Here is a 15,845-nt window from a genome sequence, read left to right as displayed (position 1 = left end):
CTAACTCCATGGTGGCCATCATACTGGATCGAAGTTGATGTAACACATGATCGGATTTGGATAGAAAGAAGGGAGATAATTTGTTTTTGGTCACTAGGTAATTCTAGGAGGGCTGGGAAGTTTGGCGGTATTAGAACAGAGGTCATGTAGGAGGATATGACAGGAGTAAACGCTGTGGGAAGAGAATGATCCTTGGATAGAAAATGTTGACTGAGAATCAATCTGAATGTCAAGACCAGTATTCTGTGATCTGGTTTTATCCCGCATTTGCACTCCATTAAGATAGTACAAAGATCCACACATTACAGGCAAAACAGGACAAACATGAACTTGAATATTATTTTTAATAAAACAGACTATTACACAGAGCAATTGTCTGCAACACAGACCTAGATGAAAGATTAATTTTCTGAAGTTTGAAACAGACTGAAAACTGTATTCCTTTCATCCAATGAAATAACTGTACAACTGCTGAATGTCCAGACGATCACACTGCCAGTTTCCACAGTTTATCCACACTAAGCAATACTAATATCAACCAACAACAAGAGTTCCCTCATCAGGGAAGGAATATATTGGGACCTCCAGGTTCAATGGAGCTGGTCCTTTCCTGATTCTACCAGAGGCGTCATAGTGTGAGCCATGGCAAGGACAGTAGTAGCCACCAAAGTCACCAGCATTGGCTATTGGAACGCAGCCTGCAACAGGGGAATGTAAACATGATTACATTTTACGATCAAACAAGTGACTTGTGAAAGTACACACACGACACTGCTTTGAAACACACTAATAACTATAGTTTGTGGCTGAAGTTTAACAAACATACAAAGAATGTTTGCAAACATACAAAGAATGTTTGTCATCAACTCTGATCTTTGTTCTAATGTTTAAAATCTTTTAAATACCTAACCTTTAACGTGGGTAGACCGTTTGATAAATAGATCAACATTGTTTCACAGAAACTGCTATGGTCACAGAAAGTGTCAAGATGCAATTGACCGTAACAATCCATTGACCTACACGTGCAGATCATGTTCAACTTAAGAGTTTGGGCTGATTCAACTGGGCTCATAATAAGGGCAGACATAATGAAGACACTTGGTACGATTTCTTTAGTCTCAAATAAAAATGGTCTTACCAAGGTCTTAACTTTGCAACAAATGCATTCCTTCCACATTTGCAAGAATATACTTTCATTTACGATGTGACAACCTTCAGAAGATACACTGTCTGAGAAAGATCAGTTGAAGGAGGCAATAATGCATGTTAGGAAGGTGAGCTAGGCCATTAGACTTGTACTGCTTAGGAGTAACAGTGCATACAAATAAAAACTTCAAATATTGTAATAGACGACTTATTTTCTTACCTAAATGTGTACAAACACCAAGTAAAACAAGCCACTCAGGGTTGGTTGCTCTCTCATTGTCATGCTCTGCGTGTCGCAAAGTGCTGAGATCAACACTTTGTTCAGCTTCTATCTCCTCAGCGGTGCGGTGTCTAACAAACAGGGGTTTTCCTCTCCACTTGAAAGTAACATTCTTTCCCTCTGGAATTTCAGCCAGCTTGATCTCTATCTTGGCCAAAGCCAATACATCAGCTGAAGCACTGAGAGTGCTGACAAACTCTGTCACTAAGTTCTTAGCGGCATATGCAGCTGTCACACTGCCACCTGGAGAACAACATAGTTACACAAGAATAAGTTCTAGAGAACAATCATGTATGTACAAAAAGCGAAAAAAACAAAACAAACACACTCGCATTATACACACACATGCGCACACAGATACATCACATGAGACAAGCACAAATTAACTCTATTACTGACTAGAGTTTGTAAATGTTAACACAGCAGTCAGAATTGTGTCAGCAATATCAAACTAAGCTGTGAATAAGAAAAGTCTAGGTCTGACAAACTAATGGTTAACAAGAAAAGTCCAGTGGGACATGTTATCAACAAATGTCACCAGTTCAAACCATCTCATCCAAGCAGAAACCTCTTAGAAGTTGAAGAATACTGGAAACCTAACTCAAATCTCTACGGTGTAATACTGACTACAGATAATAAAGAGATGTCTTAACTATGGTTACACTGTGCATGTGATGACTCCTGTCCTGAGCCCCTCCTTAACTAGTGTCAGTGATATTTGGTACAATAGCACACTTTTAGGAAACTTCATGTCAGCTTTAGACTAGAACAGATAACATACCATAATTATAAAGCAAAATCATTAATTCTGATCATCGAATCTCACGTAGAGTAACACATGACTCTGCAAACCCTGTTATATTTCAGAAAAGCAACCCTAGATTGGCTATTAAATTATTAATGTACAGTTAACTGTTTATAAGGAACATACTTATTACAAATTGACAAATATTAACATAATACTGTGTTTTAGACCTGACCACTTGCCATATACTTTAGTCAAAATGCAAGTCTTGAGCTTTTATAAACCAATATTAGTGGTCCCTCAAGTTCATTATATCTGTAGTAGACTGTGCACATTGAGTAACTCTCTTAAGACGTAACCAAGGTAACACTGCTACCTGTAACCACAAAACTGCAGGACAAATATTTAATCACCTCCAACCATCATGTAAGTAAAAGATCGTCGAGCAACGGCAGAGTTCTGTGAGGATTGTTGACTATCCTTAACACCATCACGACGATAGAATGAGAAGTCTGGGACAGGTATGTCTGTGTGAGCAAACCTCACTTGATTTGCAGCTGAAATTGAAAACAGTCACAGATAATCAACTGTTAAAGTATGAGGTGAAATGTGGTGTCATGTCGTGCTTAATATATTTCACTAATACGACGACATGCATGCGTATGTGTGGCCGCTTGCACTAGCCCTGACTTATACTGCTTTATAGTGCTAGCTTACAGAGATACAGAGATACCATGCCACATGAATAGTACTGGATGCCCCACTCAGATACATTATACTGACTCTGAGCTGACCAGGCCTTGTTCTAGCCATTAATGCTGAGTGCCAGGCAAGGAAGAACAAGCACCATATTTTAACATCTTTTGGTATGACACAGCTGGGGATCAAACCAATGAAATTTGACATGATCAATTAGTACTCAAAACACCAGTCAGTCCATAAATACAGTCATTAGGTGCTTATTTCAGCACGGACAGCAGTTTTTGAGTAAGACTACAGAATACTAGTTACCTTCTGCCATCTTTAACAGCAGTTTACCTTTGGTCAGGATTAGGTTAAGGTATAGGGTTAGGGTAAGGACAAGGATAAGGACTAGGGTTAGGATGACATGACATGACACTAAATGGAAAGACATTAGTCTCACATCATGTAAGGGACAAGCTGACCTCAAAACCTGTAATTAGTCTTATCATAGCGAGGTGACTAAATGTTGGCGTCTTGCTGAAACTGTTACTAAGGAAAGTGTTTGTGCACCTTCCTTACCAATATTGGAAGTGTTCAGACCTTACTAAAAATCGTTGAAATTCGGAATCATAACAGTATTAGATACACAGTTCAATAAATATTCAAATCCTACATGTCTGCACTTATTAACTATAAAGTGTGGTTTTCGAACTGCTTGACGGTTGTAGGTCAAGAAGCATTGAACATGTTAAATGATCGACGTATGATTATCTAAGAATTACATAACTTTCCTGTAATTGACTGTACACTTATCATAGAGTTATTCGGCCAGGTAAGTACATATCATGTAATTTCGCACTCAGATCATACTTACATGCAAGTCCTGAGGTGGCCCGTAAAGCATTCTTCGGGAGCAAGTCTGACATTGAGAAATGTGTGAGCACAGTTTTAGGTTGCTGGACAACATATTTTTCACCTTTTTGGACAGCGCCTGTAACAGATGCTCGTACTGCATTAGGAACTACCTGCGAAACTGCAGAGAGAACCGCAGATTTAGGGATAGAGATCATTTTGGTGGTGACTTTCACCCCTTCCCTACCAATTTACGAAACTTGTGGTAAAGGACGTTTTACGTCAGACATAAAACCTGCTATTTTCCTAACAACTATTGTGCCATGTACTCGACGTCTGTTGATCAAGCTATTTATTTACACGTAGTTTGGGATAGCTGCATCGAGGCTCTCGGCTATGTTTGGAATAAGGTTCTTAAACCTGGGAATTATGTCCGCAAATCTGCCAATATCCATGTCCAGAAACGCACGAATGACAGATAACGTGTCATCGTTCCCCGACGGAACGAATATACCATGATTTCTTAATAGCTTTCGAAACTTGACAGCTTGGTTATGCGTCAGTGCTGTACATATCAAACAACAAGCACATACGTGCACAAACAAGCCAACAATTAAACACGTACTTCAGTCGCGTGTTTCAAATTTAACGAATAGCATAAGATATAAAATTTGTATCCTGGAGGAGAATCTTTTTGTATTGAAAACGGCCTCCAAATAAATATGTACAACATCAAACCCCCCAAAATATACACAATGACTACAACCACAAAATGACTGCTTATGATAATTAATACAAAGGTATAGGGGCTAAACTAGTCGTTGTCGAATACATTTGATGAATTAATAATACGAATGCTGGATGGTATGGCCTGTCGAGCTCTAATACGACTATATCAAACCATATCATTGTGTTGCGTTTGTTTATTTCCTTAAGATTTTTTTATGATCCAAATTATACCCCAAGAACAATGTCATGTCACCCGTACAAATACCCGCATACACATTTGCTCTAAAAAAAACACGACGCCTGCCTCAAGGATGAAATATATTTGGAATTTCTCTATTGGTAAATATAATATCAATTGCCGTGCGTTGTTCGATATGTCGCATACCAGCCATGGACATATAAATACATCATTTTGAAACCGCATTAGAATAAATATATATTATTTCATTTCGAGCTATCTGTGTGGAGTTCAGCTGTTACCAAGGGGAAAATGAAAGACAAGCGAGGGCTGTTGCGACCATGTATTGAATTACTTCTCTTGCGCGGTGCATCATGGGAGTCTGGTACTTTCAAAAATGGCGAGCTCAGATAGCGAAAGTGCTTACGAGGTAAACCGTTAATTTCAATACTTTTTGGACAAATGTTGCTGTCAGTCAGCGTGCATATATGGCTATTATGTTATTTCTACATTGTATTGTTTGAAATTCGGTAGATCATTTCCAGTTACGTTGTAGTCATGTCAATGTTTACGACGAAGTAGTATGTGGTTTCGATTTCCGCATTGTGTCTTCACAAAGTCAACAAAAGAAGCGTCTTTTGAAATACAAGGATAGTGACTGTTAATCAGATGACGGTGTAGCTGTGTATGTATTCTGTGTTGTTGATCTGATCAAATCAAAGATCATCTGAAAGTCGATACTAATAACGCTTTACCTTATCGAGGATGTCGCTACCTTGTTTTCACAAGCCAAGCGCATAAACATGGGGCTTCTCGCGATCATGTGCTATGCATTTCGTTAACGACTAGCCACCTGCGCGGAGAGAGTGGTGGTGGTGATCAAAAGTGCATGTCAGAGGTTAGTCCAACCGTAAAGGTCAAGTTAACGCGTCATAGGATAAGGAATTAGGAATTGCATTTTTGTCGTGTTACTATGGGATTTTCATGATTATAAGTAAGGGAAAAATTTGATCTTGCATCATATATTTTTCTGGCTGTAGTGTGAGTAACTGTTTACAAATTCAGTTTCATTTTGCTCATAGATATTTGTGTGGGATTTCGTATATAGAAGATAATGTCATTTTATTAATTAAGTGTTTAGTAGAGTTTCTGAGTTACATAACCATAATATTTTGATAATGCAGAATCTCAGTTATTTTATCACATCCAGTCATCCATCATGGCTGATTTTTAAAGGAGACCATAAGTGCAAATTCACACAAAACTGAACCTGTGGAGAACTTCAAAACTGTTCTCTATTTATAAACCAAACTTGACACGTACATAGATCTGATGGTGTACTAAGGCTTTTGGTAGTTTTGGAATTGTGAATAAAATATATTTCTGCATTTCCATGGCAACAACTTTGACTGAATTTGGTAATGGTGTTCTTTTACAGAGCACCCCACGAAGGTCCCGGGGTAGAATAGGCCTTCAGCAACCCATGCTTGCCCATACCCTAGTTTTTGATTTCGTAATAAAGTATTTTCAGTATTCTCCTTCCGCTTTGGATGGAGGATTTAATGTCATAACTATATTGATGACTTTGTTTTCATGTTTTCATTATGTGAAATTCATGCTCTTTAACAGAAGTATGCCCACAAACACATCATTGCTTATGTCCCATGTAACATTACATCACCAGTGCCAAACCGATAAGGTCAAAGGACCTTTCAGACTCCATACTATCTCTTTCTCTTTTTCAACAAAAGCAAACCGTCTGTGCACTAGATCTGTGAATGTTCACATCTGTGAATGTGCCTGCGTTCTATGTTTGCTACTTTCCATCCTGAATCATTAAACACATATGTCGCTCCTCTTCCACCCTTGTTTTACTGTCAAAAAAATATCCAAATACCTCACAAAAATAAATGCACTTTGCAGTTTGAATTCTGTGAAAATTCACCTGTTCTGTGTTTTTGTACACTCAGTATTGTTTCCGTTTTTTGTTTTCTGTGACATCTATCAGACTACTGAACATCATAAAAGAGGAATGTCATACTTACAGTTTCACTGCACAAATGTACAGGAATAAAATTTATCATAAAGAAATTTACACTCAAACAAGTTTCTCATTCAACTTATACGAACCTTATGCAAAATTATGCATCATGTGTATTGCCTGAGTGAGGCTCCAAATACAAAATTTCCCACTTGTTTCATATAAGTCGTATGACACACTTGCTCTTATAAATATCTCTGTTTAGTAGTGAAATGTATTTTGTGGTGGACACTGACAATACGTGAAATATCCCTCAAGGGTCACACACTCTGTGAAGTAAAACAGAACAGTATCTACATGAGTGGTTTAAGCTTTTACTCATGACTCTGAAGATCCTGCTGTTCCCCACGTGGGCATGGATCATTGGATGGAAACAAAATGTTTCATCTTTTATTCACCTTAGGTTATCTTTGCCATCAACATGGCTGGTCCAGGGTATTGGTAATGCCCATCACTATATGAGTACAATGTGTGGAACTCATTTTAGGGGTTTCCCACTGTGCTATTTTTGAATATTGAACTTCATGTCAAGCTGATACTAAGTGTAATTACCAGCATGAAAACATTAGTTTAACCATGCCCACTGAAGGCCATTTCGTCTTTTTTGTTACTGTTTGGAAACCAAATCCACTGTCGATTGTCAGAGGACTTGTGAACAATTATAACCGAAATATATACATTTTTAATGTTATCACTAATTTTAAGCTGTTTTGCCCATTTTTTTTCCAGTTAATGGTTTTCGTAACCAATACTATCATGGCAATGAAATGCATGCATGCGAAAAAAAATATCTTTGTCAAAGTGCCTTACTTTGGGCACAATTAATCTAGACACCTACTGTGACCTAGCCGAAGCCGGAAAAATACAGATCCAGTCTAGGAAAAGTCTGTCATTAAAAGACTCAAATTGACTAATTTGTGACAATGGCTGTGAAATAAGGATCATGATGCAAATCATATCAAGACATAGTCATCATGAGAATCCCTACATATTTTGAACATCAACATGATCAATAGACGAGGATGTTACTTGTCATGATCATTCAATCCTGTTGAAGCATGATACATTTTTAGGTCAATCCATCAACACAAACAATTTCAGAGAATTGATCTTGCAGGTGGATCAGATCTTGAACCAGAGGAAGAGGAAGGGTGTTGTAGAGTACTTGGTGAGATGGCGAGGGTTTGGAAAGGAGGAGGACAGCTGGGAACCTCTCAAGAACCTCTCCAACTGTACAGCTGCCATGGCTGCATATATGAAGCTTACGGTAGGAGGATTTGTGTGTCAAGTCAAAGAAATAAGTTCTCTGGAGCTAGTTTTAGAAATGGGCCTTGTGTAAGACCTTGGTTTCATTTGTAGGTCGTTGCATACTTGCATACTTGTATCTGAATTATGATGGATGACGCTTTTGTCAAATGCATCCGATTTTATGTGGGTTGCTATGGGGTTTTTTTCCTTTTGTTTTCCTTTTTGAATAAAGTTGTTTCTGTTTTAGTCCTATTTACTTTATCATAGTCAATCTTAAATCCTTTTCCAGGCACCATCGAAAACTCAGAAGAAGTCTACAAAGTCCAGATCACGGTCAAGGTCACGATCCACCAGCCGAAGTAGAACAACAAAGTCAAAGAGCAGTCGCTCACGAACCCCAAGAGCCCGCAGTCGAACTCCTAGATCCAGATCGCGGTCATCATCAAGGGGTAGACAAGCAAAACAACCAGAAACTCCACCACGACAGTCAAGAAGAACAGAAGTTGTCACAAAATCTTCTACAAACCGAACACCAGGCAGAGTTGAAAGAACAACGGAAGTTGTAAAGGTGAGTGCCCCATTCCTTGTGAGTTCTTTCGGGTTCTCACAAACTTGAGAATAACTTGAACTTTTTTCTGTTGAACAAAAAGGTTGTCCTAGAATGGTATTGTAGATGTTTTAATAGAAACAAGAATGTCTTCTTTATCCTTTTTGTGGGAACTGTTCCAGATCTCCAAAGCCTTGTTAAAAGTCACATTCAACGTAAAACACAACTTTGGAGATTCTGATACCTTTCGGTATGCACTTACCAAAACAAATAATCAAAAATGCCAATTCAACCTATAAAGCTGAAAAAAAACGCAATGAAAAACAGCATGCGAAATCAGTGTTCAGACAATTAACTAATTTTCCCCCAGGGCTGGGGGGAAAAGTGGTTTCAACATCTATGCTGTGCTTCACTCATAACGCATGCACAGGGAATAGGTTCGCAGAGCTTGAAACAGTATGCCTGCCCGGAGTATGTGGTCATGAGCACTATTCTAATATTGGTTGTGTACATAAGAAAGTAAATAATCTGCATGTTACATGAAAAGAAAATCATGTTGATTGTGATAAGCAGACTCTGACAAAGAGAAAACTCAATGTCTGGATTATTGACTCTTGAATGTCTGCATGCCTCTCTTGCTAATGACAATATGCAATGCATAACTTCAATCACTGACCACATGCAGTTTGAAATTAACACCTATCGAGTCTATACGCCATAAACAAAGAACCGGCTAAGCACATCGGCAATTGGAACCATGGTCAATGAAAAGGCTTCTTTACACTTGAGCACACACTGTTCGGTATTGTGGCTGCATTATTTTGAGGGAGGTAACCCAAGTACAAACTATTGCACTTTTTTTGTGCGGTTATGCACTTATAATTTTTTTAATTTGTTTTTTCTTAACCAGCAATGCATTCTGTATTTCATGGATAAGTGATAACTGTGTTTTAATTATGTTTTTATATTTTGGTTGCATGTGACCTTTAATTTATACGTATGGAATTTCTGTCATCAGAATTAGTCCAATATCATAAGCCGACATATAGCATTATTCTGATCAGTATTGGAAGTAGGAGATGTACTGTTGAACAAATAGTTCACATATAAACAGTATCATTTTAATTATGTTATTGTGTGCTTAACTATGCATATAAGCATATTGTACAATCTCTAAACTGTTGCACATGACAAAGTAGTGAAATTAAGTGTTATATTTCAGCACTAGAAAGAAAATAAACATCAATACAAATGGGAATAGTATCAGGTTAACAGTTTGCCTGTTTTGAAAACTGAAGCTTTAAAATGTTAGAAGTAAACATAGAAATGCTTCATCTGAATTTTGAGGTGGGTAATTGCAGTTTGGAGGGATAGTAGTGTGACCTCGAAAAAAAATTGTCAGTGCTACCTTAGTGTGGAATCAGACCCCAGTCATAACCCTGAAGGTTAATCTAATTAACACCGGCTTGATAGTCTTATGTGACTGATAAAAATTCTTGTGTTTCTGATTAAGCAAATACGAGATGAGTCAAAGCCAACTGAGGTGAAGACAACACGGGTTGTACAATCACGGACAGAGGTGAAGACAGTTGAGGACAAAGTTGATGGGAAGCTTGTTGCTGCCAAGCCAAAGGAAGGCAGTGGCAACAGCCTGTACACACTATGGCAGACAGCTGACACAGCAGTCCTCATTCTGTTTGTCTGTGTCTCCATAATTGTTCTCAGCTACATTGTGGAGAACTACTGCAGGTATGTGCTCTCACAGATTATCAGGGTTTGACTTTGAGAATGGAGGGGTTGAGGGTTGGCTATCAAAGATTGTTTATGGCATTACTTGCAGTCAGCTTGCTTTGAAATACATATATTTTTCTGGGTTACATCTTTTTATTTTATTAACCCAGAAAAATCTCTATGCTTATCAAATAGCATCTTTTAAAATGCCAGTCAAGCATCGTTTGAAGTTATGGAATGGTGTAATGTAGTGTATATTTAGGTAATTACTCGAATGAATTAGTGGTCATGTGGACAGTGGTTTTGATGGATGGATGAAACAAGTACATCCATTAGGGCTGCTCCTGTGAAATAGGTACTATGAATATTCTGGCTGCATATCTGTATGTCACCAGGACAGGTTGGTGACACTAGGGGTGAAACGGTAAGCTCTTACCACAGGTCTGTACATATTGCGGTACCAGGCCTTTAGTTCAGTGCAGTTCAGTCAGTATAGGAGATATTAGCATGAAGCAAGAAGGGGAAAAAGGACAATAAGAACTAAACTTTACATTCTTTAATGACATGGAAATAATAAATCATAATCTTTGCTATTTTGAATGAACAAAACTGTCATTTTATGATTAGATAGGAAAAGTTAGTATCACTGTAACCTTTGAGCTCACAGCTGTGTGATAATAGCAATTAGCCAAGTATGATTAAAAGTCACTATCATCACATTAAGATTTACCGCAATGAAATCACCACTACGTTCCAGAAACATTCATGTTTTAAATGCACGATACACAAATCAGAACTTATCAAATTTGACACAACAGTTGTCATAAGACAGTTACTGTATGACTGATCATTGTCATTGATCTAAATCATTGTCTTACTTTCGTTTCAGTCTGTTAAGCATATAGACTATTCACAGTCCTTCGGCAGTATTGATAAACTATCATTCATTTAAAATTTCTTTCAAAGTTCACTAAAAAATGTCATTCTCCATTTTGAAACAGAAGTGTTTTAGCTGCTTCCTCTTTTCCTTGGTCGATAATTGTATATAAATGTTTATTGTCCTGACATTGCTTGTTGTGGTAACAACAATAAGAAAAACGTGATTCTAAAAACTGATGGTAAAGTCACCAGATCCATATCTATAATTACAGTCGTCCATCGACTCCCTTACATACAATCATATATTCCATGGACCCACATCCCATTTATCTTCACCTGTATATATATTTACAGTTGTAACCCATGGGCAGTCATGTTCTCACAGCAATGTATATGTGTTGATTAAAATAACGTGAGTGAGTTTAGTTTTACGCCACACTCAGCAATATTCCAGGTTTGTGGCAGCGGTCTGTAAATAATCAAGTCTGGGTCAGACAATCCAGTGATCAACAACATGAGCATCGATCTGCGCAATTGGGAACTGATGACGTGTCAACCATGTCAGCCAGCCTGACCAGCCGATCCCGTTAGTCGTCTCTTACGACAAGCGTAGTCGCCTTTTATGGCAAGCATGGGTTGCTGAAGGCCTATCACATGTTATGTAGATGTAGCTACCTACGATGATTATTCACAAATGTGTACAATTTCAGCAAGATTTCATGTATTGTACCAATCAAAACTACGTCGTATCGTTGGAGGTGAAGAAACAAACTTTGAAAATGAAAATAAATATGTGTGTAGTAAACCTGCAGTTAAACATCGCATCACTTGATAATTCAGTTTCCCTTCCCGTTGAGCTAGCTATTATTTAACAAAACCAGAAATAGTATCTAGCTATGTACAAATGGTTCTCTCCAATCTACCTGTGATTCATTTGAAAATATAACTTTTAAGAATTTATATCATTGCCAGAAAATTTGTGTGTCTCATGTAGTTGCTTCAGTTGAGATGATATATATTATCATGTTAGTATTATGCAGATTTCTACGAATATAATTTAAAATATTAATTAACATAGGCTCAACACATCGGGTTATGTGTCTGGATACATGCTACGTATGAGATAGCTAGCTTTCTTATGAGTTTTTTCAACATGCATTTTCGGATGACATGTTTACATGCTATACAAAACATGTGTTGCATCTGAGCAAATATGGCAACTACTCGGCTGGTGGCATGTCTTTATGATAAAGTTGTCTTTTACTATAAGTTATTACCATGTTTCAATGTTCATTTAAAGTAACTGAGAAAGAAACTGAACCCAGCTACTGATCTGGTATCTGTATTTTCTCTCTTCTACATAGGCAACTTAGGGCGATCTTACTTACCTCCAAGAAAATAGCAACCGTAGGTAAAGAAATGCATAGATTGTGATGAAATGATTGAATTTCAAGACATTTTAGAAAAGGGTTAAAGAGGTAAATAAAATGACGGTATAAAAACCCAAAATACCGAATTTGGTGATTATATTATGGTATACAGAACCTAAGACAAAATACTGCCATTCAGCTAATGCTGCAGTATACCGTTTCAACCCTAGGTGACACTGCCCTTGTTGGAGCTGGGGACACAAATGATATCACAAATATAATCTGAAATATTACACTAGTCTGGACAGTGTTTTAGTTTGGGGGGGTTGGGGGGTTGTTTTTGTTAATCTCACCTGCTGGTCAGTATTATTGGCAACATCTCACTCGTTTTGTAATGACTAGGGTACTAGTTCAAGATCACAAACATTTGTGGTTACAATACACTGAAAATGTATTGGTGCATTTATCATTCAACTGGTAGATACCAGGGCTGCAACAAATACACTACATGGCGAATATGATATTCCACTATGTGGAGAATATGATTGGGTAAAAAATACACAAATGCAATACAGTAGAATCTGTCGAAATTTGTCATTGGGACTGAAGAAATTGCGTGTTTAGACAATGTGCTGGATTGTAGACCTGATGATCAATGTACAAGCCACAGATGGGCCTGAGATTTTATGACAGTGTTGACAGCTTGCTGGTTTGGACAGCTTCCACTGTATTGTAGTTAAGTGATTGATGCACAATATGGAACCCCTATGCTGACTGTTAATTTGTTATAGTAATAACCAGTGATCTGACATAACACTCAAATTTAGTATGTAATCGACTAATAGTTGTAGGCCAAACTACCATGTGCAGCCTTTGCAAACTAACATGATTTGCACTACTGTAAGGATAGTACATATTCCATTCTTGCATATCTCACACTGAAAAAAGACACAAGAGCTCGAGTAAGACATGCTCTTTTTAAAAAATTGTAAATATTCATTCATATTCTGTTCTGGTAACCTTGCATAATGGATTGAATTAATGAATGGCTATGGTTCGATTCACCGAATATGGGAGTGCATTGTAACAGACATAGTAGATACCTTCAGAATATAGGCCTTGTTTGAAAGGTTTTGGGAAATATCCGTTCATGGTCATGGTTGAGGATTGTTTCACATACAAGCACAAATTGCTGTTGCAGCCCATCTGAAATGTGGAAGTTTCTGGTTGGTCTATACACATCTGTAGTCGGAGCTGTTGTTGCTGCATGGCAGTTTGTCACAGCATCATCGGCAAGGGCTTTGGAGACAGCAGCAAACTTTACTCGCAACAGTTGGAAGAAGGTGACCACCAACTAGACAAAGGAGTGCTCTACAGAGGCCTCTAGTGCAGACACTCGTAGATGTGTGTACCTTATAGAAGGAACAGTGTCTACACCAGGCAAAGGTGTGCATCTCCACATTCAATTACACAACACAGGAAATCAAGAATGGAATTGTGAAATTGTGCAGTTTCATTTTTTTAATTGCAGTCATGAAGTTCATGTTGACTATGGTTGCACTGATACTTCAATCTCAAATCTAGTATCTTCTAGTGCTGTTAAGCATTGATAGGTTCTGACATCTAGGCATAGTATTATGTTTTTTAAAAGTATCTTTTTAACAGGTCACTATATTCTTATTATGTCAAAAAAACCATGATCTTTATGTATTGAACCAGATAAAGTGTAAACTCATGGGAGATTTATTAAGATCTTCCATATTTTTCTATACTAAACATTCCCGTTATTCTAACCTTGCACTGACCAAAGAGTTACCTCCCCTAACATGTCGAAATCAAGATTCCATTCATGCCTGACTTAGTTTCTGTGAAATATTGATATGAAAAAACTTCTCTCTTTTTTATCCCTTTCTAGCATCAGTTAGAATGCAGTGTTGGATATTGAATTTGTACAGTGATGACTCTTTGTATAGGAGGTATGAAAATGATGTTCATTGTTGGCCTGTGTACTTAGAATAGGCTTTTAAAGACTCTTGCATTCTTACTTGATCTAGTCTTAGCTCTAACATTTTACACTTATCACAGTATTGCTGTATTTATGTAGTGTCTGGATTATCATTTTTAGATTTTATGTGATTTTTGCTTTACAAGTACAATGTGTACAAAATCAGAAGTGCTACCTATGTATTTCTTTGAAATAGGCAGCATTCAACAATTGTAAACATGATACACTGAGGCAGAATCAGGACAAACCGATGTTGAAATACTGAAACAAATATGAGCATTAACTTTGCAAATGATGATTACTGTTGGGTAAAAGAAACCTTTTCTGATTTGTACTAAAGGTAATTGTTGTACCGTTAGAAGGTTTGGAGATGAAATGTTCTTGAAAATCACTGAAGAGTATGACAATTTCCACTGAGTTATATACAAGATATTCACCAACTGAACTTTATGTATGTAGGTAGTTGGTACATTGCAGAAGATATTCACAGAATGATCCTCTTTTTCTGTGCTGACATTGCTGCAGCCATACAGTTCATATCCTGTAGGTTGGCTGCTGCCTGATGACCATGTTCTTGCTCAGTTTGTCATGTTCAGTCAGTATCATCTCTCATTTCATTCAGTCACTAAAAGTGGACTTTCCAACCAATTATGTGTTCTTTTATGTAAGACTTCTCTCATGAAATGAATGTATTACGTTTTGAAACTTTTACCTTTACATTGAAATGTTTTACATCATTGTGTAAGGTTATCCTGTGTAGTCTTACTATTTAGTGTAATTCCTTTTGGTCATAATGTTGTCACTGGTTTTCATGTTCAGTTTCATTTTTCATCCAAATCATCTATATTTTCAATGAATACTGTGCCAAACAATTTGATTTAACTTCATTGGTTTTACTAGATTTTTCATTCATGTGTTGTGTAAACTGTGTTCAGTAGTATTCAGACAATGCATACAAAGGGTATGCAAGTACTAGTGGTTTGGGTTATAGCTTGTTACTTCTCCCTACATACTGCCTACTGTTGACAGTGCGCATCGCAAGTGGATATTAGATCAAAACCATTTTATAGTTGTAAACAGAATCATGAACTGAAAACCCTGTGCAACAAATCAGCTGCCACATGTGGCATTACTAATGGGCAGCTAAGAAGTGTTTATCAGCTATCCCATCGTTAACCATTTTTAGCACTTTTTCACCCAATCTCTATATGCAGTTAAGTAACATAGATGTACCTATGTATACCAATAAAGGAAAACAACTTTGTAATTTCTTGAGTCTTGTTTTTACTTCTGAATTGAACCATCCTTTGTTTAATTCAGCAGGGTTGTACTTCACAAAAAATCAAATGTGATGAAGTGCAACTGAGAACGCACTTATTTTGTTAACTGTTAAATCTACTCAAGTTTTCA

The 15,845-nt window shown here is 37.4% G+C and overlaps 2 protein-coding genes across 2 annotated transcripts; one reads left to right on the top strand and one right to left on the bottom strand.

Annotated features, from left to right (window-relative positions):
* Nucleotides 1-327: 327 nt before the first annotated feature.
* Nucleotides 328-4,022, bottom strand: LOC137257746 (cytochrome b-c1 complex subunit Rieske, mitochondrial-like). Its single transcript, XM_067795164.1, has 4 exons — nt 3,730-4,022; nt 2,585-2,728; nt 1,367-1,669; nt 328-698 (listed from the first exon to the last, which is right to left on the bottom strand). The coding sequence occupies exons 1-4, from the start codon at nt 3,923-3,925 to the stop codon at nt 535-537; spliced, it is 807 nt and encodes a 268-aa protein (XP_067651265.1). The 5' UTR covers nt 3,926-4,022; the 3' UTR covers nt 328-534.
* Nucleotides 4,023-4,952: 930 nt separating this feature from the next.
* Nucleotides 4,953-15,702, top strand: LOC137257762 (chromo domain-containing protein cec-3-like). The gene is made up of 5 exons (XM_067795183.1): nt 4,953-5,044; nt 7,773-7,922; nt 8,193-8,471; nt 9,964-10,199; nt 13,632-15,702. Exons 1-5 carry the CDS (start codon nt 5,012-5,014, stop codon nt 13,786-13,788), a joined length of 855 nt encoding a protein of 284 aa, XP_067651284.1. The 5' UTR covers nt 4,953-5,011; the 3' UTR covers nt 13,789-15,702.
* The last annotated feature ends 143 nt before the right edge of the window (nt 15,703-15,845 follow it).

Source organism: Haliotis asinina, chromosome 12 (genome assembly GCF_037392515.1).
Source record: "Haliotis asinina isolate JCU_RB_2024 chromosome 12, JCU_Hal_asi_v2, whole genome shotgun sequence".
NCBI lineage: Eukaryota > Metazoa > Mollusca > Gastropoda > Lepetellida > Haliotidae > Haliotis > Haliotis asinina.
This window is presented reverse-complemented; position numbering and strand designations above follow the sequence as displayed.

What these genes read in the sequence shown, in the direction of transcription:
- LOC137257762 (XM_067795183.1), top strand. Translation starts at nt 5,012, where the DNA reads ATGGCGAGCTCAGATAGCGAAAGTGCTTACGAG. An exon ending in ATAGCGAAAGTGCTTACGAG is followed by an intron (nt 5,045 to 7,772) that starts GTAAACCGTTAA and finishes TTGATCTTGCAG; the next exon opens with GTGGATCAGATCTTGAACCA. An exon ending in GAACAACGGAAGTTGTAAAG is followed by an intron (nt 8,472 to 9,963) that starts GTGAGTGCCCCA and finishes TTTCTGATTAAG; the next exon opens with CAAATACGAGATGAGTCAAA.
- LOC137257746 (XM_067795164.1), bottom strand. Translation starts at nt 3,925, where the DNA reads ATGATCTCTATCCCTAAATCTGCGGTTCTCTCTGCAGTTTCGCAGGTA. An exon ending in TACTTACATGATGGTTGGAG is followed by an intron (nt 1,670 to 2,584) that starts GTGATTAAATAT and finishes GTTGTTCTCCAG; the next exon opens with GTGGCAGTGTGACAGCTGCA. An exon ending in TGGTGTTTGTACACATTTAG is followed by an intron (nt 699 to 1,366) that starts GTAAGAAAATAA and finishes CCCCTGTTGCAG; the next exon opens with GCTGCGTTCCAATAGCCAAT.